Here is a 21,035-nt window from a genome sequence, read left to right on the forward strand (position 1 = left end):
TCGACGGTGACGTGCATACACCATCAAAGTCTAAGCGGTCTTCCCGAGTTTCGTTTGGAGCATTGTCAGAAGCCAAGAAACAGCGTGATGCTTACGCGAAAATCCAATCAGATTCGAGATACGAGAGATCCGCGAATACTGCCTCCGGTTGTACTGCTGCCCTCGCGTGGTCCTCGCCACCTCTATCCGGAAACACTGCGTCGAAAGTTATCCAGAAAATCAATAGTGTGAACGCCACACAAGTCCGCTTCGACGGTGACTCTGGTCTTCCCCTTTTCATCTGGACCGCTAATGAAGCCTTTTCTAGCCTTGTCGGCAACGTTCAGGACTACAACAATGCCTTAAGGCATAGAGGATGTGACACGGAAAAAATTTCGGAAAAATGGATTCGAAATCATTCGCGTTGGATTATCTGGAAGCTTGCTTCGATGGAAAGAACATTTTCCCTTCGCTCGAGTAAATCTAGACTTTCTTTCGATCAAGTAAATCAGAAACTCTACAACAGGTTCAATCGAGAAGTTGCGCATGGTTCGAGATCTCCCCTCCGTAAAGTTCTCAATCGGGACATCTCTGCAAACGTCATGATGATTTTAATGGTTAGCCGCATCGTTAATGACGACGATGCGGTATCTTCAGAGAAGCATACATCTGCTACAAAAGTCGTCGTGTTGGAACTTTCAGATGGCTGGTACTCGGTGGAGAGTTCCATTGATGTGCGGCTCAGAGAGCTCGTTGAGCGCAAAACAATACGTGTGGGCACGAAGCTTCTCGTGTCTAATGCAGGACTTCTCGGTGCACCCGACGGCGTAGACCCTCTTGATGCATCGTACGACCCCTTTTCTGCACGAGGAAATCCAATACTTTCTATCCATGCTAATTCTACTCGAATGGCGAGGTGGGACTCAAGGCTTGGCTTTCTTCGCCCCACAACCGTGATGAAAGATTGCGATGGCTTGCTGCTGCTTTCAAAAATATCAGCAATCCTGGAAGGAGGGGGGCAAGTGCCGCTCGTTGATGTACGTATTGTGCGAAGGTACCCGATTATGTTTTTCGACAAGCAAGATGATGGCAACATAGTGAGCCGTAGAGGAAGGGTCTTGAGCGAAAAAGAGGAGAATCGTCGATTGCAAGAGATCGAACTTAGAAAGTCGTGTCTGGTGGATCAGTTCACAATAGCCGCAGAGTTGGATTGTGAACGAGTAAGTCATCCTACTTTTATCCTATGCTTTTCAAATTGTTTCTCATCTCTTCACGCGATTTTTCAGGATGTAGACGAGAATGCCCCGAATTCTTGGAAGCAACTTGTCGCCAATGGTTTGGATCTGACCGCTGCCGATAATGAAATCGATGGTAGTTGCAGAAAGGAAATTCTGGAGTGGAATGAGCGCCGATCTAAACTGATCGCAGACTCTGTGCGTAAACGAGTTGAATTCCAATTGAACGAGAGCCTTTTGATTTCAAAAAGTGTTCCTTTCGTCCGAGTCTTAATTCAAAACGTTAACAATCCTTCCATGGATGAGCAAGCCATGTTGACTCTTTGGAATCCATCAGACGAACAGCTCGGAGCTCTCTCAGAAGGCTCCAAAGTACGGTTGGAGAATCTCACTGTGAAAGACAGTCGTTATGAAGGACTTATCCAGCTCTCCGGCAATCGCTCAACTCGATTGAAGCCCATTATGTCAGCTTCCTACTCAGTTGTTCAAACCGAATTGAATCTGTTTCAAGTACACAAGCTTGCGAAGGACTTATATCGTGGCGCCGTACAATCGTCTAGGCGAGTAAATGTTGTTGGCTGTGTTGTGGGAATGAATTGGCTAAGCCGAACAGAATGTGGCCATCTTTGCATCACTGATCGTTCCGGTCTCGCCCTGCTCATCAAATACGATGATCAAGTGCGGTGTGGGTCTGTTTTTGCTGTGAATCAAGTAGAAAGTGGTCATTTCGGTGAAGCGGTTTTTCGAGATCTCACGTTGCCCGCGTGTGATCTTTTCACATCACAACCTTTTGCAATCTTTACGAGAGATTCCAGTGTTTCTTTTAAGTCGAACGAGCCTTCAATCGGAAAGTTGAGACAATGGTCGAAAGCCGAACGTGGCCGAGCTCGACTCTGTGCTATTTCAAATTCTTTAAACGCAGGACTGCCCTTGTTCCAGGGACGAACGGAAAAGACAGCCGTGGGCTACATTGCTGATCTGATTGTTTTGCGAAATCAGCAACTTCTTGTCAAAGTTGACAGTGGCGGATCAAAGCTCCGAACTTGGAGTTTACCACTTGCGCTCGTGACCCGTTTGGTGTCTTTTGATAACGGCTTCTCGAGTGTAGCGCTAAACCCGACAGAAGAGAAGCGAATTTGTCAGTTGAAAAGTTTGGCCCAAGCGTTTCGAGCACGCAGGCGCCTCTTTCGCTTTTCCGTCCTTTCGTTGCGACAGACTCCACGCGAATGCCCTGAGTGCGATTTTCAAATAGTGGAACTGGAACCCATCAAACTGGAATCTTTTCTTTCTCTCTACGTTCGGCTCTGCCGGCAGCAAAGTGTTTCAAGAGTGGATAGCTGAAAGGAGAACATATGGTCCTATTCTTCACAAATCTCATTAAGTTCTTACGTCAGTGCTCGAAATTGCATTCGCAAATGTTGGCATTAAAAGTTGTTGTTCTGTTCACAATATAAGTTCCTTTGCATTTGTTCCTTTCAATTCAAGCAATCCCGTACCCTCGGAATGAACGTGGTGGCTTGCGAAGGGCACTTTTCTCTGCGTCCCAAACTTGATTGTAAAAATAGCGTGAGGGACCGTCCTCAAAATTGGACAAGATTGTCGAAAAGCACTGTGCTGCCGTTTCCCAGTCTCGAAGATAGAAGGCTTGCAATCCCGAATTGAATGTTTGAAAAAAAATTCCATCATAGAACTTCACCCGTATCTGTTTCATCTGCTTGCTCACCCACACATTTGCATTGTACAAAGCTGGGCCAACTGGCAAAATCAACTCTGGGGGACCGCCATCGGCTTCATTTTCTCGTTTGTCTTGATTGCCATTTACTGCGCTTCCAAGAGATCCCAGATTACTGTCGTTCAATTCGTCGCTAGCCCCATCCCAAAATCCGTTAAGAATGTTTCGCCGGCGGTTTCCTTTCTGCAGAACAGGGCGTCTTGAAGAGGAGTTCTTTGATGAAAAATCCCGCTTTGACCCATGGCTTTTCCCCCTGTCAGCTGCTGATTCAGAATCAGAATCCGACACATCAGCTATGGTAGGCTTAGGTTGGTTACGCCACACGGCGGCAATGTCCATGTCAAAGGTAAACAATTCCAACACGGCTAAAAAAGAAAAGAAATCTCGGATTAGGAAATCGAATCACAATCAAATAATACGCCAACTTTGCTCACCATCGTAGTCTGCCTCCTCGTTTTCATCCTCTCGGCCAACCAGTACCTGATCAATCTTTCGACATCGACCACGCGTTTTCGGCTGGAGTAGTCTGTGGAAGCTATCCGATAGCAACATCTGAACTCCATATTTTTTCGTCGATGATTCCAAGAACTCCGCGCGTTCGACTGCTTCCGACACATAGGTCGCATCAATTTTTCGCTGCGATCCTATCGCTCCCTGTACGGCCTTGCCAGCATGAAGCCCGAAGCCCATCTGTACAACAGGCCCATTGCGTTTCGATAGCTTAGCTATGAGGGATCGACGGGCGTGGTCGCTCATGTTCTTAATATAATATTCGTCGTAGTGGAGAGCAACACAGATTTTGACAACCGAAAGTAAGGCTTTGTCCGCCTGGTTCTTGTCCGCCACAAAATTATCATTTCCGCTTCTTGCATGGCCACGCGTGCGCTCGGAGACCATCGTTCCCGAGTCGCCCGATTCATCCAGTATCCAACTCAACAGAAAGGCGTCTCCGATATTTTTGTTTGCCGATCCGCCATACGAATGACATATGGAGTGAACGACCCCTGCTATACGGTTCGTAAAAACGAAAACTTCTTCTTGAAGGCATTCTGTTGCATCAGTGAATTGTCGAATGTCACAGAACAGGAATATGCACGAAACCGTTGAACCTTGGGAGTTCAAATCAAGCATATTTTTGGTTTGACCTCTCTCAAGATTTCTGCGAATGATTTCCACGCCAGCACTGCCAAACCCAACTTTCATCAACGAGCCTATTCGTAGGATAGTAGACATCAAGAACGACGTTTCCATCCCTTTCAATACATCCTTTGTCCATCGTGTGTTTCTCGTTATATTGTTTTCTTCGGCAACGAATTTCTTGTATCGAAGATTGCTCTGATAGCCAAGAGGATCGCGCATGAGCATCCCCAGAAGACGGACCATCCGTTCAATAGGAATTACAACGAGTATCATTACAGGGCCTGCGAACGCAGTAACTCCAAAGAACCAAACCAGCAGAACAAAGATTGTTGATGATAGCGTGATGAGTGCGCTCTCTTGCAGCTCGTCCTTGAAAGAGAACAAGCCAACAGTAGAGTTTCCGCCATTTCGGGTGATCGTAATACGAATGCGTTCCCGACCACGTAGCCTATTAATGTCTTCTCCTTCCAGATCAAACGAACGATTGGTTCCATCCCCGAATTTGTAGTAAAACAGACTAGGCAGACATCGCGACCTTGTCGAGTCGAGTGCACGGTCTGCAAAAAGAGGGTCGGCAGTCTGATTGTGTAGGACAATCATAGCTGTGGGACGCGTGGCATCGCTTTCAGTATAAGTGAATAGAACTGTCACAAGCAGAGCCACCATTATACCCAATGCAACCCGCTGTCCAGTGAGTTCCCGCATCGTTGCTCCAACTTTGATCTTACTTCGCGAAGGTCCCAATCTTGCCAACGAAGATAGTGGACGATGCGGTATTTCCGCGCCATCGTCCGAAACGGATCGAGTACCCCAACGTTTACCATTGTTATTTTGCAACGCATACTGATTTAAAAAGGATTTTTTCATCAAGGCCTTCTCTACCGGATTGCCAGCAATGACACGGCCTCTCCAAGCTACATCACTTTCATTCCTTTCGCTCTCTCCTTCTTCAGTGAGATGACGATGAGAAAGGACTGCTCGCCAAGCTCGTTGGATCTTTGTAGCTGCAAGATGTCGTTTGAAGCGCTTAGTATCTCTCTGTACGATACCGAGCGCGTGTGGAAGTCGCTTCCACCAGTTATCGTGTTTTCTAGCTTCTTCGGCTTCTGCCTTGGCTCGAATGGCGGCAAGTACACCTAGTCCAACACCACCCCAGGACGAACGTCGAAGCATGCCATCTTCTGGCCCGTTGGAATCACTTCGGAGAGAGCCACGACTACTAGCATCGAAAGTATCTGTTTCGATGGTTCGACTTAGCCTTCCAAATCCGCATAGACAGGAATTTATCCAGGCACGCGGACGAATCAAATTGTAAAGCCGGTACCAATTGATACGGGATGCTAGTGTTTCAGCTGCAGAGGATCGAAGAAAACGGGCAATGCGTGCAGCCTTGACGACTGCCAACAAAAGGTCCGTATCGGTTTCAATAGGAGCCGCTTGGTTGACATCGGCAAGACCCCTTTCCTAATTGAATGTAGTTGAAACGAAAGAATCTGCTGTCAGCCAAACGATGAATTCCAGCGCCAGCCGAAGTCTCTCTATTTAAGTGAATATAAAATGAACTTACCGGAACACCAAATCGATTCAAAACAATGTGCAATGTCTGCTCAGAAAATTTTGCGGTGTTGACGTAAGATATTTCAGACAACAGTACCAATGTCGACAAGAGCTCGCAATAAAAAATGAAGGATCCGAAATGGCAGCTATTGCTGCAGCTTCCATGGATCGATTTTTCTTCATGGGGCGCGGAATGACAGCAGTAAAGGTGAATGCTGAAATAATTCGGTTCGACATCTATGCGCATGCCAATATCCACCAAGAAAACCACCAGGACAACAGTGAAAATGCCATCCATATAGGGATCCGCTTCTTTCGGCAAGACCAGCGTCCGAAATTCTGCTCCAAAGAACAAAATTATAGTAAAAACAATCAGCAGTACGCGCCAGAAAGTCGAGGAAACGACACGTACAAAAAACATTTTGCGTTGTTCAGCGCGGATTGTGCCACAACGAAATGAATGACTGAATGTATCGTCATCGGGTGCACCAAGAACGTCGGTGGAACGATTTACTGTAAAGAAAGTACGACCAGCAAAAGATATCCACGATGAGCCTCTACCATCGTTGGCACTCCCACTCAAAGCACCACCGGTGCCACTACTTGATTTCGATCCGCGAGGTGCCGGGGTGGAAATTTCTTGGGGGCGTGCCGAGTCGGCACAATAATCATTCCTCCTACGCCCCATGACACGGTTGAACATACTAATGGTGCGCTTTTGGCTCGAGGTAGAGCTGCGTATGGAATGGGCCGTATCCAAAGAGTCTCGGTGGATATCTCTGTCATTTTGAGGATTCGTAAGACTGGGCGCGGATGATGCGGATACACTCGACTCGTTAGGCAGCGTCGTCAGCTGAGCAAAGCCTTCCGCAGCCAACATTATGGCCACACACGCGTTTTCAATAGAAAAGATCGGTACAGAAAATATTTGATGGATCTCACTCAGTAACTATCGAGTACTTTACTTTGACTGAACAGTAAGCTGTGTAATGTCCCGGCCTCCCAACTTCTTGGCGTCTATCGAAAAATTGTTTCCGCGAATTGTCAGCTGTGAACAAGTTGCCGGTACCAACATTTACAGGAAACGCGAACTGACTGGGATACCGGCAGTTCTGAGAATAATCTTGACATCATCCTCGTGACCCATTCATTACTCGAGTCACCTAAACATTTTATTAGCGAATTTTCTCTTTACACTTACAGTTAACAGTAAATTATGACCCAATCGATACGTTAGGTTACATTTGCTATTGACTATCGCTCGCGACTGATTTTCTTAATATGTTGATAAGGGTTACTTATGGAAGAGCTCGAAACCAACCGAAAATATGATCAGCCTGTAACGGTTTGCATTAACAGTTAATCATCCACTTGTGGTTTGGTAGGTCACATTATTCTACATTTCTCAAAAGTCGTCCTAGATAGTCAATAGATCCGGATTCTATCTGAAATTGCACATTACATCCGGCAAGGCCAACATTTGCATGTCATCCGGCAACATGCGTGATCAGTTTGCAGAAGGCGGAAGGTCTCGCTAGGATTGCTGCAGAGATCACATTCCGCCCCATGCACCACCACGTCTGGAAGCGAATATGGATCTTGTCTACTAGCAACATACGCCAAGAAACAACCAAGGCACTTTTCGGATCTATTTTTTTGATCAATTAGGGGCGTCTCTTTTCTTGGTTTCTTTCATTCCAACCAAGATCAGAGATTTGAGCAGGTAAATTTTTCTTAGGAGGGGCAGGACATCGATCCGCCGGGGGAGCTGCGGGTGCATCTTTTGCAAAAACGGTAACCACCGTGTCGGTTTACGAAGGCACCAGTCGTCGTTTAAGTTTATCAACGTAGCTGGGAATTCGATGAGGCTTACCGTTGGCCGACAGAATTTCCCACATTCGAAAGTTAGTCCATACCGAGTCTGTCCACGCAAGTGACGACGATGCCGTCTGGGCCGGAACGAGCCGTGGAAGTTCGTCGTGCTGGAGAAACCACAATTTCTTTCCCACGTGTGCACCAAACGGCGGCAAAAAGGGGACAAAATCTTGATCGCTCTCTACCCGTAAGTTGTCGATTGGTAACCAAGGAAGGAGAACCTCAGCATCCTGCTCCGACGCACAAAATCGCGGTTCCCCAATTGTCGTCAAACGTGTAACGCGGTACCCCAGGCGTCCAAGTTTCACGGCGAGAATGGCCGCAACGGCGCCACCTAATGAATGTCCGCAGACTTCCACGGTTGCGCGACGATCCGAGCGGGGTGCCAACAAGGGCAGTACGTCCCTCAAGATGCGATCGGCTTGATTACGAAAGCCCCGGTGCACGCGACAGCCCAGGTCGTCATCGTAAACCATCCATGCCTGTAAGCAGGTCAAGACGTCATCCAAAAGGGTTGTTCCGCGACAGTATATTTCCTGTTGAATGGCGCCGTTGCCCATAATTTCGTAATATAGATAATAACATTCCCGTCGATTCAACCGCGTGGGATCACGAATGATATCTTCCAACGTCCAGTCTTCTTCCTCACTCATTACATCATCCGTGAAGCCGAACACCGGCCTGGTCAAATCGCGCAGCACAAGTCCGCCGACGTAGCCATTTTGGTGATGCCAATCGCGTATACGATCCAGTTCCGCCTTGACGCTGTGCGTGGACCCCATCAGCCCACACCGGCGTGTGACTTGAACAACTTGGGTCGGCCGACGGTGGGGAAAGTGTGCGTTCCATACATCTGGATCACTGGCATCTGGCAAATCGCGGATCCGTTCCTGACGCCAGATGCGTGTTTGGTAACTCACGGCCACCGCGATTGTGCACGCCGTGAGTGTGAGGAGGACGCCTTTGGCCAATCGAGGTTGGTCCCAGGGTTCGCCTGGTCCGCTTTTGACAGTCGCGAAGGACGCGGACGGTGTAGTGACGGTTGTCTTGCGGTGCGTACAACAGAGCTGGTAGTGATTACCGATTCGTCGTCGTGGTAGATCCGTGTGCCAACGACGGAGGTTGGGCACAACGGTACGTTCCAGTCGGCCCATCCTAGCTGAAGGAAGAACGCGGAGCGACTACGGTTTCAATTGTGGGGAGCCGAGCAGCAGCCTGTTGATAACGCAGCGTAGCCCGGATGCTCCATCCCCACTCTACAGACACCCAGAATGTGTAGACGAGTGAGTGAGTGTGGACCTCTAGAATGAGCGGGATGATGGTTGGGAAGGTAGGTAGGTAGCTACATTAGCTAGCTAGTTATCTATCTACCCCTCTTACAGGTAGGTTACGATGTGTCCAAGAAGCTCGGTCGGTTGTCCGATCTGTTTGCGTCTCACGCTGTCAGGCATCGGAATTTTCCGGTAGTGCAATCACCAGATTGCGATAGTTTATTTAGGTTTGGAGATTGGATCTTCTGCCCCCAATTTCTTGTATCATAGGTAGGCGATGGCACTGTTTAGGGAGGAATGCTGACGCACGAGCGCGAGCTTCCCTGAACGAACCACGTGGAAAGGCCGGCGAACGTCGCCAGGGTGGGAGATGCGCAGTCCACAGTCCGCAATCCAGCCTATCTCGTGAGTTCCACGCTCATGACCTCCGTCACGCCACCGTACGTCGTCAGCGCTGTCGTTCTCCAAAATGGACGCATTCCATTCGTCGATTTCGAAACCTCGTGGTTGGTAGGGCGCTCCACACCCCAAGCTACGACCATGATGGGCGAATTTCTACCCATTCACGCACATACACATACACACGTGCTCCACCAGTCTCGTTGTTCTGTGAAAAAATCCCGCGATCACACCGACGCAAAATCAAAGTAGCACCTTCATCGAGCACTGTCTTGTTGCTTGCAACCAACCTAACAAACGAGCAAGAAAGTTTTGTTCACTGAAACAACCCGCTCGAAGCACTCTGCAGTTTCCAAAATGACGCACTTTTCGAAAGTCGCTTTTTCCTTGTTCCTCTCTTGGAGCTTGACGGGGGAAGCATTCGTCCCATCTTCCTGGACACCCTCCCGCAATCCCGTTCAGAAGGATGCGGCGTCTCCTTTTGTCACTATGTCACGGAGTCGCGCAAGCCAAAGTCCCTTTCATCAGACTTCACGTTTGTTCATGTCTACCCGCAACTCCACCGAACGCGACTTTTACGCCATTCTTGGCGTCGGAAGATTGGCTGACAAGGCCGCCATTAAAGCAGCCTACCGAAAACTGGCCAAGCAGTATCATCCAGACGCTAATCCCGGAGTGGATACGACGGAAAAGTTTCAGGAACTCAACCGTGCCTACGAAGTGCTCACGGACCCGGTCTTGAAACAAAAGTACGACCGTTTTGGAGAGCGAGGCCTGGGTACTTCAGCCGCTTCCGACGCGGAAGGATCGCCCTTTGGCGGCGCAGGAGGAAGGGGACAGGAAGTGGATCTGGGCGATATTTTTGACAGTTTCTTCGGCGGTGGTAGTAGCGGTATGGGAGGTCGCAACGGACCCCGGAGATCCGGACCCATTGTCGGTGACGATTTGCGTTTTGATCTACAAGTTGACTTTAAGACCGCGGTCTTTGGTGGCGAAGAAAAGGTTCGGATCCGGCATTTGGAAACCTGCGACACCTGCACCGGGAGCGGTGTCAAACCCGGCAGCAAGGTATCAATGTGTACCCTTTGTAACGGCAGCGGAGTTACGGTCCAGGTCACGCGGACGCCCCTCGGGAATTTTCAAACGCAGCAAACCTGTGCGACGTGCCGTGGTACCGGAGAACGCGTCGACGAATACTGCGGTACCTGCGGAGGACAAGGTGTCAACCAAAAGACTAAGCAAATCAAGGTGACCGTGCCTGCCGGCGTCGAGGACGGCAACAAGCTCCGCGTGCGAGGGGAAGGAGACTCGGGTCCCAAAGGTGGTCCCGCGGGTGACTTGTACATTTTCCTCAAGGTCAAGGAAGACCCCACATTCCGTCGGGAAGGTTCCGAAATATATTCGGATACCACCGTTAGTTATTTGGACGCTATTCTGGGAGCATCCATCAAAACGCCCGTCGTCGATGGCGAAGTTACCATCAAGATCCCGGCTGGAACACAACCAGGTCAAGTCATGCGTCTGAAAGGCAACGGTGCGCCGCGATTGGGCAATGCCGATTCACGAGGAGATCACTATCTGACCATTAATATAGATATCCCGAAAGACCTATCCAAAGAAGAGGAGAACCTCTTCAAGCAACTCAAGGATTTGCGAGATCAGAAAGGAAAGAGAATGGGCAGTGGCATCTTTGGACGCTAGTGAGTCAGACAGTGATGCGTTGACTATGAACACACCGTAGTATTGGGCAGTCATGCCAAAAAAGACAACAGTAGCAAGCAATGGAGCTGGAAAAACTTTTCTTTGATAAATCATATTAGAAATAATTTACCGCGATCTAGCTGGGCAAACTGCGTCCCAATATTCCTTGGTTGTCTCCGTCTCGACCGCCATCGTAGTCGTCGTCATCCCAGTTCTGTTTCTTCGCGCCACACAATAGAATGGCCACCGATGCAAATAACAAGGGCAACCAAAGCAACACGCCAAAGCCCTGCAAGAAGTGGACGTTGTAGCCTACTGAAAAAGAATCTTCGTAGACCATACCGTGCGATGTTCGCAACACTACCGACAAACTATAATAGCCAGGCCCGTATCGTACATACACACGCTCGGTATACACGCCCGGTGAAGTGTACTCTCCTCGCCAGAGAATTCGTTTCCATGATGTCCCGTCCCGAATATCGACAGCGTATTTACGCCTGTTGGGCTCGTTGGCGATGTTGCCGCGATTGTCAAAAATTTCGAACGTGACCGGGACGTATACTCCAAATATATCAACATACTGCCGACTTTGTTCGTGAATAAAGATGCCCTGGGGTGCGCTGTAGCCGTGTGTATTGCCATTCATACGACCACGCAGATCCCCGTGGTTCCAAATATTCAACGGGTGATACGGTGCCGACGCTTCGAAGGTAACAACGTTTCCCGACTCGGTGGCGATCACCAGGTCCAACCGATTGTTCCCGTGAACATCATCTACTTGTACCATGGTGGCAACTTCGTCACCAATCGAGACTTTGTGACTGCAGCCTGATGCGCCTTCAATAACGTATAGGTGCTGACCTAGAGGCTGTACAATGTGTAGACCTGGCGCTTCACCACCTACAGGCACAGATTTCGGCGCCGAAGCTGCTGGAGTCCATTTTGTACCGTTCCGCCGAAGGTATTCTTCAAGAAAGTGCTGATCGGCATGGAGATCAACCAACAACGGTTGTGGGAGCTGCTGATGGAGCTCGGAAGGAATGGAGGATTCCTTCAAACTTTCTGGATCCAGCATGATAGGGAACATAGGCAGATCCAGGCCTGTTGCAGCGTCCACGGCATAAATAACAGACTTATGATTGAAGTGAAGAACGATCACTACATCCAACTTTCCGTCGCCGTTGACATCGCCGAGAGTCAGGGGACTAGAGCCAGTGATCAATCCTTCGTGCCCAAATGACAAAGGTAAATTGCGGTTCCAAAGTCTCTCGCCACCATGTGTAAAACATACAACGTTTCCTGCCGTGTCAGTCACGAGAATCTCAAGATTCGTATCGCCAACTACATCTTCGACCAAAATTCTTGACTCGATCGCGTGCGGAAGTTGGATAGGCCAATTGTCGCGTTTGAACATCTGACGAGCGTCGAAACAATATATTATGCCCATACTAGTACCGATCAAAACTTCATAATTGCCGTCTCCGTCGAGATCAGCAACCGTTGGACTGGAGAGCGCGAATGCTCCCACGTGGTCTATGCTAGGGTCGACTGGCAATGTCTCAAAGAACGTAACATTTTCTGGAGCGGACCAATCAGTACTCAGGTCTAAATGATTTTGACCACTCCAGCGGGCCGAGTCTCCCAAAATATAGGCCATAATGGCGCTTCCTAAGAAAGTACCGCGTTGTACCTCCGTCTCATCCCCATGATCGCTTTCGTCAAAACGTTTGTAAGAGAAAAATCCATCGTATTCGTCCTCGTCAAAGTAATAGGATACGGCCACGAAAAGAATATCATCCATTTCGTTCGTGTTTCCGTAAAGTTTCGGGATCTCTGCGAGAACCGGTGTGGATAAAATGTGAGGGGGGATACGAATATAATTCTTTGTGTCGTAGTATTCTGAATGCTCCTCGTTGTATCCGCCGTACATATCGTCATAGTCATAGCCTCGGTATCCGTCGTCCTGTGCCAAAGCAACCCAAACTGTGAGCAGGTAAGATCAAAAGTGGACCAGGAAACGAACTTAATGGATACATACTTGGATAGTCCCATAGTCAGGATCGTCCGTGTAATCAGCGGCTGTGTAGTCATCCATTATTGGTTTTGGAGGCTCTGGATCGTCCATGTATTGCATGGTATCGTCAACCATCTCTCCTCTTACAAAGTCATCCACCATATTCATCAAGTCCACGTCCACAGCAGGATCATGTGCTTCAGGGTCAAACTGCTCAGAAGAAAGTTTTGAGTCCCGCTCGCCTCCACCAGCTTCAAAAGGCTCGAGCTTCGGCTCGTCACCAATAGCCTGTCTACCAGTTTCTACCGTTTTGACGTTTACACGTTCATTTGTAAAATCTGGTCCATGCTCCGCTTGCGCATGTTCATCCTCGTTTACTTTGACCTTAGATTGATCTGCCATTCTTTCGGCCTCTCCCGATTCAGGACTTAACTGTTCATGGCGGACCTCAGGCATTTTACCGTCTTCTGTGTTGGATTCCATCCCCATATGCTCTCCGGCCTGATCAGATTGAACTCCCTGGCGTTTCTCCTCGTTCCATCCAAGGCCTTGTTCTTCATGACCATCCTGGACTCGTGCATGTTCGCTGTCTTCTGTGTGGCCCACAACATGGTCTACACGATCTGCCTTATTCTCATGGACGTCGTTTTCGTCAAACACATGCTGTTCTGTATTTTTTTCATGCTCTACAGCTACTTCTTGTAGGCGTCGATGAAAGGCTTCGTCATCCTTCAAGGCGTCTCCGCCCTCGCCGGGCCCTTCCGAACCATCGGCCGATGCACGCTCGGAACGATCGTGTTTGATGCGACGACTTCGTCGCTTTTTTAAAGCTTGGGCTTGATCGTGATCTTGCCCGAAGACATTCGCCGTCACAGCTCGCAACACGTTGTCTCCCTGATTATCTGTGGAATAGTAATATTCAAAATAGGAGTGGTACGGATCATGCGGTTTGTCTTTATCCGCCTCCTCGTCGGCATGCGGTTTGCCGATAAGATCATTGATACGACTTTGTACCCAATCCCGGCGGACAAACAAACGAGGCACTTGGGTCTTGTGAAAATAGCGCGGAGTTCCAGCAAGTCCGAGAACGTAGATACCACCGTCGTAGTCAGATAATATGGCGTCGACAAACCCGTCACCGTTAATGTCATGTAAAATTGGGGACGTTAAAAAGGAGGACGATTCCAGCAAGAGAGGATATTCAGCACCTTGGACCAGCGCTTCCTTAATAGCCTTGCCAGGAGTTTCTAATTTGGCTGGCGACAGAAGATCTAAATGTTCAAACTGAGTGTTGTAGACGACTTGACGTCCGGGTCCCCGTGCGGGAAAGACTGGATGAATAACCGGCGGCTGTCGAATAGCGTAGGCAGCTCCGTCTGCGTGATGTAATCGTTTTGAGATCCCCAATGAAAAGGACATGGGGCATTGATTCGGATTCAAGCGATCGTACATGCGGACAGCACTTTTCTCAATCGAAGTATCCCACGTGATATTGTGGTGCAAATCTTGATCATGATGGGAGGTGTGAAAGGCAATAAAGGGCTTGGAGGCTGGGTTTGCCACTATAGTCGGTATTAGCAGCAATAGGAAGGCTCCGCTTTCCCAGCGGATAGGTTTCTTGGTCGCCATGGTCATTTTTAGAGGGCAAATTTGTCCTCTTTGGAGAAGCCAGCACTTGTTTGTAGAGGGCCACCCAAAGCAAAAAGCGCGTGATTGATTCAGGTTGTTTTATGTCAAAATGCTGAACCGAGTCTTGTGATGTGAATCCCGAGCTAAACCAGGAGACGAGTGCGCAGAGCAAACAATACTAAGGAACAAAAGCATGAAACGCTAACAGTAAAGCGACTTTGTATGAGATAGATCAGCAGAGACATTATTTGACTGCAAAGCATCTGTTTTTTTCTAGGTAGTCAAGCTTCCTTCGCCACCCTCTCTCTTCTCGAGCGTGAACCAAATAAAGTGATCAGGATCTACGAAACTTCCATTGTCAACTAACGAACGGACAAAAGCTTTCGATGCCACACAAACATCCAGGTTGGCTTTGTCTACTAACCCGAGGATAGTATTAACGGCTCGAAAGAGATGTCGATCACAATTTCCCCCACAAAAAACAGCCCACCACGGCTCTGGCTGCATCGGTAGTTCCCAGCGAAACTCTAAGGCTGTCGCATACAACGTCGCGCAGGCAATTACTTCCGGCTGATATCGGACGCATAGATCCAGCCGACATGAATCGTTACAATAATTCCAAGCCGACTGTGTAAAGAGCTCATCGTCGATTTGCAGAGCCAGTAAAAAATAGGACAGAAACTTATGGGGACGATGATCGGGAATCCAGTGCAACGTAAAACCCAGCTGACGCAAAATCTGATTCTCTGTATCAATAATTGCATCAAACCAATCTTTGTATATAGATCCCTTTGGAGACAGAATGGGCGGCACGTTTACCAGCTTCGCTCGTTCGTTCTCCACATTCGTCCAGGAAGCCGTTTCCGTCATGACGGACGATGCGGCTACGGAGGGATGCGACAGTATCGCTCGTAACTCGCTTTGATCGCAGGAAACCAGCAAGCGACGTCTGCGATACAAATGAGAGAACGTCGCGATCACGTTCCGGAGTGCGATAGCAACTTCTTCCACCTTTGCGGCCAGCACGATGCTCGCCATTGCAGCACTCCAAACACAACAGGTTTTCAGGGACACTCGGTGATAGAATCGGTGGAAAATGGTCGTTGCTGACGCATAGCACGAAAGGTTCAACAGTTGGCAAGCATCGAGAATGAGCGAAGTACCGTGTAGTCGATGTAATCGTTCCATTTCTGAAGTGATTTGGACCTTATGGGAAGGTGTATCATCCGGGTCGTCCAAGAGAATGACGACTGATCGATCTAGTCGAGCCCGCTTAATTCCGACACTTCCGGTCGGCATGGCGAGAGATTGATGGGGATAGTAGCGCTGCTAAAGAGGTGTGCAATAGCATTCACAGTAGTTTGTGACCGTAGGAAACTTTCGTAAATCCGATTCAAAGGGGACATAAGATGTTGTCTGGCAAGTGTTTGCCATGGCAGCAACTTGGTGGTATCATTTTCACCGCAATTATACCCACGTTTCCTCATGTATTATAGTTGTAAACATATCCTTTTGTTGTCGCATACGACTCACAGTCAATGGTCTTTTGGGCCGCTTGCCTGTGTCTCATGTGTCTCAGCTTGATTGGGGGTGGAAAGGCCTAGAGTGACTGTGGCATTGACTGTGACTCGGTGATCGAACCACCCGCCACAGGCTCACGTCACATCTTACACTTCGTCATGATCGTTCGTTTCTCCGAGTTTCGATGCGAAATAGGAAATCTCAAATCGTATCTTTATGGATAGCGTTTCTTCGCAGCGCGCAGCGCTTGGGGGCATGTTGTAGAAGGAGACAATGGTGGCAAAAATACTAAGGAGGATGATGTTCTTTGAAATTCTTCGCTTCAGGCGTACTTTTTTGGTCCGAGCCTTTTCCATGTCCTCACTATCGCCACTCGCATCTCTTTTAAAAAATCCATCACTACTTGTCAAACTTGACGACGGTCATCTTCAATCTTCTGAAAGCACTTTTGCAGTATACAATCCAGCCGACCCCAACGTTATCGTTGGAAACGTCCCCATCATGGCTCGAGAAGACTGCTCTCGTGCCATTCAAGACTCGCACGTTGCACTGACAACTCATTGGCGAGATGGAACAACGGCGGCTCATCGAGCCGAGCTATTACGCGCCTGGGCCGCTCTTATTCACGACAACGCCGACGATATGGCCACGATCATGACCATGGAATCGGGCAAACCTTGGAAGGAAAGTCGCGGTGAAACGGACTACGCCATATCTTTCTTGGAGTATTACGCCTCTGAAGCAATCAGACCATCTGGAGCCGGTGGGGGATTCTTGACGCCAACGCCCTTTTTCGACCCCGGTTCGGGCGCACCACGGGGTCAAGTACTTGCCATGCACCAGGCTGTAGGCGTAACGGCACTCATAACACCATGGAATTTTCCCATTGCAATGGTACGTACATCACTGTATTCCTTTGATGATCCGAACGTACTATTTGTGAGCAACATCGACTGTAATCTAACTAGTTTTTGTGCTGTCATGAGGAAGATCACACGGAAAGTCGGACCTGCTCTGGCTGCCGGCTGCACAGCGATAGTCAAACCGAGCGAATTAACTCCAATAACAGCACTGGCATTGCAGGTATTAGCAGATGAAGCAGGCATCCCGCAGGGCGTCTTGCAAACCATAACGCCAGACACGGAGAATACCGCCAGTGTCGGTGAAGAGTTCTGTCGCAATCCACTAGTTCAAAAACTCAGCTTTACTGGATCCACGGCTATCGGAAAGATGCTTATGGCACAGAGCAGCAACACAGTCAAACGATTATCTTTGGAATTGGGTGGGAACGCTCCATTTGTGGTATTCGCTGACGCTGATCTAGACCAAGCCGTGACGGCAGCAGTGGCATCCAAATATCGTCATGCGGGCCAAACTTGTGTGTGTGCTGATCGTTTTCTGGTTCATGCGTCAGTGCACGATATTTTTGTTGGCAAATTGAAAAGGTGTGTCCAAGAGTTAACAGTAGGGCCAGGTATGGAAGAGGGGACGACGCTGGGGCCACTGATTTCCAGAGATGCAGTTGCGTCTGTGGACGAGAAGGTTCAAGAAGCAATAAATGAAGGAGCAGAACTCGTCCTCGGTGGATCACCTCTGAAAAGAAAAGGTCCCAGTTATTATGATCCAACCATATTGACCAACGTATCATCAGATTCACGTATTTGGAAAACCGAAACTTTTGGGCCTGTGGCTCCGATACGCCCATTTGAGTCCGATGAAGAAGCTCTGGCGATTGCAAACGACTCTAATGCGGGGTTGGCTGCCTATTTTTGCTCGCGAGACCTGTCTCGTGCGTTTCAATTTTCAAAACGGTAAGAGAAAATCTTCATTGACATCTCGTTTGACCAATCTTTTTTTCATCCTAAATCTTGCACTGATGACAGGCTAGAATGTGGAATCGTCGGTATCAATGAAGGAATCATCAGCCACTGTGTAGCGCCTTTTGGAGGAATTAAAGCAAGCGGCTTTGGTCGGGAGGGAAGCCCATTGGGCATTGCCGAATATCTCGAGACGAAATACGTGTTCTTGAATTTCAATGCCTAACATTTGGAAGCTTTCTTGATGAATAAGAGGCAATTGATTTACCTGTTTACGATGCAATAAGTTCATATCAGCTTTTCGTCGTTTTTACCATCTTTCTCGCGGAATTCCAGTGAGTTGTGAAAGATTGAGGCTTGTTCCTGACTCTGAATATTAGCCGGTAAGGATACTGTATGCTCTAGCTGGTGCCGAGTTCTGGGAACATCGGCCAAACGAAATGACGCTCGCTTGGCTGTGTCGTCGCCACTCAAGCAGAAAGATGCTGCTAGCGTAGCCTGCGCTTCATCGCTCAAGGGAATAGGTTCCATATCGCAATGTCCATCGACAGGATAAAAGTCCACATCGGAAGGAAGCCTTGCAAAGGATTCCCTTATGAAGGAAGCTAGTGAGCTCCGTCTCTCCTCCGCGGTTACTTCAATGTCGCTCTGGTGTACATTGAGACTCTTCCCTTTGACCTTTCCACGATTTCTTGCAGCCCTCTTGATCTCATCAGTTTTTCCTTTTTGTCGATTAATGGCAACGACCTGATCTCTTAGGGAGTGGCCTACCTTTTCTCGTGCCAGAATATCGCCGATATCATACCAATTAGACGCTTCGTCTTGCTTGACGAACTTTCCACCCATCGAACGGATCCGATTCACAATATCGGCAATCAAAGGTGTTTTCTCGCCTTTTAATTGAGTGCTTTCGTAGTTACAGACTTGTTCTTTGATAAAATTTCGAAACATCAAGTTGCCTTCATGGTTCCAATTGGATTTACCTCGTCCACAAAGGACGTCAACTTTCGTGGGTTGATAGCTGATTGGAAGAAAGAATGGTTTCTCCTGCTCAAGTTGGTTGAGCTTTGTGGGAATGCCATATGTAAAGATATTAGTCTCAAAATCGTTGTATCCAGAAGGATCCATGCCAATTATCATAGTGAGCTTTGTTTTTCCTGTGAGTTCACTAAGTTTACAATTAGTGAGTCGTTTCAACCTTTTTTTTATATTGGCGCCCGAGTCGATTAGACGGCGGTCGTGTCATCCTCACACATTCGACATGCGGCGTAAATTCACTCTCAAGACCAAGACCGAAAGATTGCACGCAGCAACCACAATGGAACAGAGAACGTCGCGATGACCAACCCATAAGTAATAATATATCAGTTATAGACCCGACATTTACATCCATTTTGTTTATGTTTCTTCAGGAAATTATTTTCTATTTTATTATTGGAAAACTCATGTCGGAAAACTGGAATTTTAGACATAGATGCACTGTATATCAAAGGAAGTCAAATATCTCCGAACTTAATAAATCGTTTTTCCCTCGAACTCTGAAACATATAAACATAAAGTATCTGTATCTCAGTGACTTTACTAGAATTTACAGGCAACGCTCTTATTTCCAACAGAGACAGAATAGTTCCACTGATGCGATGATAACAGCGCAGCACGAAGCAAAACATCGAAACACAGCCCAAGCCATCTAAACGCAGCAAAGGGCGCCGACATTCACATGTCAAGACAATCGGATCTTTTTTTGGCTTCGGTACTGTACCGAACACACGCTTACCATTGTAACACGATGATTATGAAATTGATTTTATTGATGATTGCGCTCGTTACCGCACTTCCGAGTTGTAGCGCTTTCGTGAAAGGAAGTCAGACACAGAGATTCGAGCTTGGACTGCGTTCAACAAATCCTACTATTCCTACTGCGGCAGAGGTCGACCGTCTTAAATCCGGTCTAGTTCGTATCTGTACCAGCAAGCCAAAACCAGATCGCGAAGAGATCCGGACCCTTGTCTCCAAGTTGGAGGAAATTGCAGAGCAGGTTGGGGTCGGTCAAGCTTCATCCCATGCTGGGTTGCTTTCTGGCGAATGGGAGCTGCTGTATTCACCCGAAGACAAAACTCGATCTTCACCTTTCTTCTGGGCCTTTCGCAAAGCCTTCCCGGAAAATTCGGATCAAATTTTTGGAATTACAGATTCCTTCCCTGTCGCAATCAAAGAAGTAGGCCCTGCATTCCAGCAGATCAACTTGAACGTTTCGACACAAACGGGTCGGTTCGTTTCTCGTGTCAAGGTCGCTACTTTGGGCGGAGCAGCAACTTCGATTATGACAACTCGTGCTGCTATAACAGGGATAGATGGAATAGATGGGATTTGCTTGACGATTGAAACGACAAAGCCCGAGGATAGCACAATCCTTTCGAAAGTCTTCGGTCCGTTAGGCGAAATAATTAACGAGAACGCTCCACCGTTCCCTAGCGGAGAAGCACTCGAGAAGATCCGCCCAGGGTCATCACAAGTAGTCCTGCGTACCTCCTTTTGTGACGAAGGGCTCAGAGTCAGCCGAGATGGCGATCGACCGAGCGATATCTATGTATGGAGACGTCGGGAGTTCGCGAACTTTGATTTCCTCTAACTTACAGATTCAACCTAGATTGGAAGTAATGCTTGCGATGAGAAGCCTTTAGACATTAGAGAGCCACCATTTTGCTCTTCTTGAGACGTCGGTCCTTACCCATTGCTATAAAGCACACCGATTTCGACTGTTGGTTGTAGCAAATTTAGCGTTACGTATTGTCATAGGCTTCAGTGCTACACATTTGTTTTCCACCGGCCAGCCAGCACGAACCACATTGCTCGACCAACATAAGATTTGACTTGCTGCGAAACGACTATAATTGTAACTGAACGCAAACAACGGAATCGAAGAATCCGTACGCAAATCACAGTTTCTGCCGACGAACAACCCAACGTTTTTATATTTCAAGCCAAAGGATCCGCTATCAATATGGGCGATGGAACGACGCCCGAAGAGTTAAAGGAGTAAGTACCTAGTCTGTTTAGCATTCTTGTGGAGCAATTGCGCCACCATGAACAAGATTTTGCACTGATGTAAATAAGGGCGACTGGATTGCGAATACCTCACCTTCTGAACATGGTACACAGGCT

The 21,035-nt window shown here is 48.2% G+C and overlaps 6 protein-coding genes across 6 annotated transcripts; 3 read left to right on the top strand and 3 right to left on the bottom strand.

Moving 5' to 3' along the window:
• Positions 1 to 1,051: 1,051 nt before the first annotated feature.
• Positions 1,052 to 6,606, bottom strand: PHATR_46752 (predicted protein). Its single transcript, XM_002185835.1, has 3 exons — positions 5,654 to 6,606; positions 3,381 to 5,550; positions 1,052 to 3,311 (listed from the first exon to the last, which is right to left on the bottom strand). The coding sequence occupies exons 1-3, from the start codon at positions 6,521 to 6,523 to the stop codon at positions 2,695 to 2,697; spliced, it is 3,657 nt and encodes a 1,218-aa protein (XP_002185871.1). The 5' UTR covers positions 6,524 to 6,606; the 3' UTR covers positions 1,052 to 2,694.
• An 848-nt stretch (positions 6,607 to 7,454) lies between these two features.
• On the bottom strand, positions 7,455 to 8,860 carry PHATR_46753 (predicted protein; the record flags this gene model as incomplete). The annotated part of the gene is made up of 1 exon (XM_002185836.1): positions 7,455 to 8,860. The coding sequence occupies exon 1, from the start codon at positions 8,670 to 8,672 to the stop codon at positions 7,455 to 7,457; it is 1,218 nt and encodes a 405-aa protein (XP_002185872.1). The 5' UTR covers positions 8,673 to 8,860.
• Positions 8,861 to 9,376: 516 nt separating this feature from the next.
• Positions 9,377 to 10,889, top strand: PHATR_50996 (predicted protein; the record flags this gene model as incomplete). The annotated part of the gene is made up of 1 exon (XM_002185655.1): positions 9,377 to 10,889. The coding sequence occupies exon 1, from the start codon at positions 9,546 to 9,548 to the stop codon at positions 10,887 to 10,889; it is 1,344 nt and encodes a 447-aa protein (XP_002185691.1). The 5' UTR covers positions 9,377 to 9,545.
• A 3,916-nt stretch (positions 10,890 to 14,805) lies between these two features.
• On the bottom strand, positions 14,806 to 15,831 carry PHATR_36789 (predicted protein; the record flags this gene model as incomplete). Its single annotated transcript, XM_002185837.1, has 1 exon — positions 14,806 to 15,831. One exon carries the CDS (start codon positions 15,829 to 15,831, stop codon positions 14,806 to 14,808), a length of 1,026 nt encoding a protein of 341 aa, XP_002185873.1.
• A 443-nt stretch (positions 15,832 to 16,274) lies between these two features.
• SSD1 (succinate semialdehyde dehydrogenase) lies at positions 16,275 to 18,583 on the top strand. Its single transcript, XM_002185656.1, has 3 exons — positions 16,275 to 16,947; positions 17,044 to 17,864; positions 17,937 to 18,583. Exons 1-3 carry the CDS (start codon positions 16,327 to 16,329, stop codon positions 18,094 to 18,096), a joined length of 1,602 nt encoding a protein of 533 aa, XP_002185692.1. The 5' UTR covers positions 16,275 to 16,326; the 3' UTR covers positions 18,097 to 18,583.
• Positions 18,584 to 19,590: 1,007 nt separating this feature from the next.
• Positions 19,591 to 20,628, top strand: PHATR_46758 (predicted protein; the record flags this gene model as incomplete). The annotated part of the gene is made up of 1 exon (XM_002185657.1): positions 19,591 to 20,628. The coding sequence occupies one exon, from the start codon at positions 19,591 to 19,593 to the stop codon at positions 20,500 to 20,502; it is 912 nt and encodes a 303-aa protein (XP_002185693.1). The 3' UTR covers positions 20,503 to 20,628.
• Between the last annotated feature and the right edge of the window lie 407 nt (positions 20,629 to 21,035).

Source organism: Phaeodactylum tricornutum, chromosome 11, assembly GCF_000150955.2.
Source record: "Phaeodactylum tricornutum CCAP 1055/1 chromosome 11, complete sequence".
NCBI classification, from domain to species: domain Eukaryota; phylum Bacillariophyta; class Bacillariophyceae; order Surirellales; family Neidiaceae; genus Phaeodactylum; species Phaeodactylum tricornutum.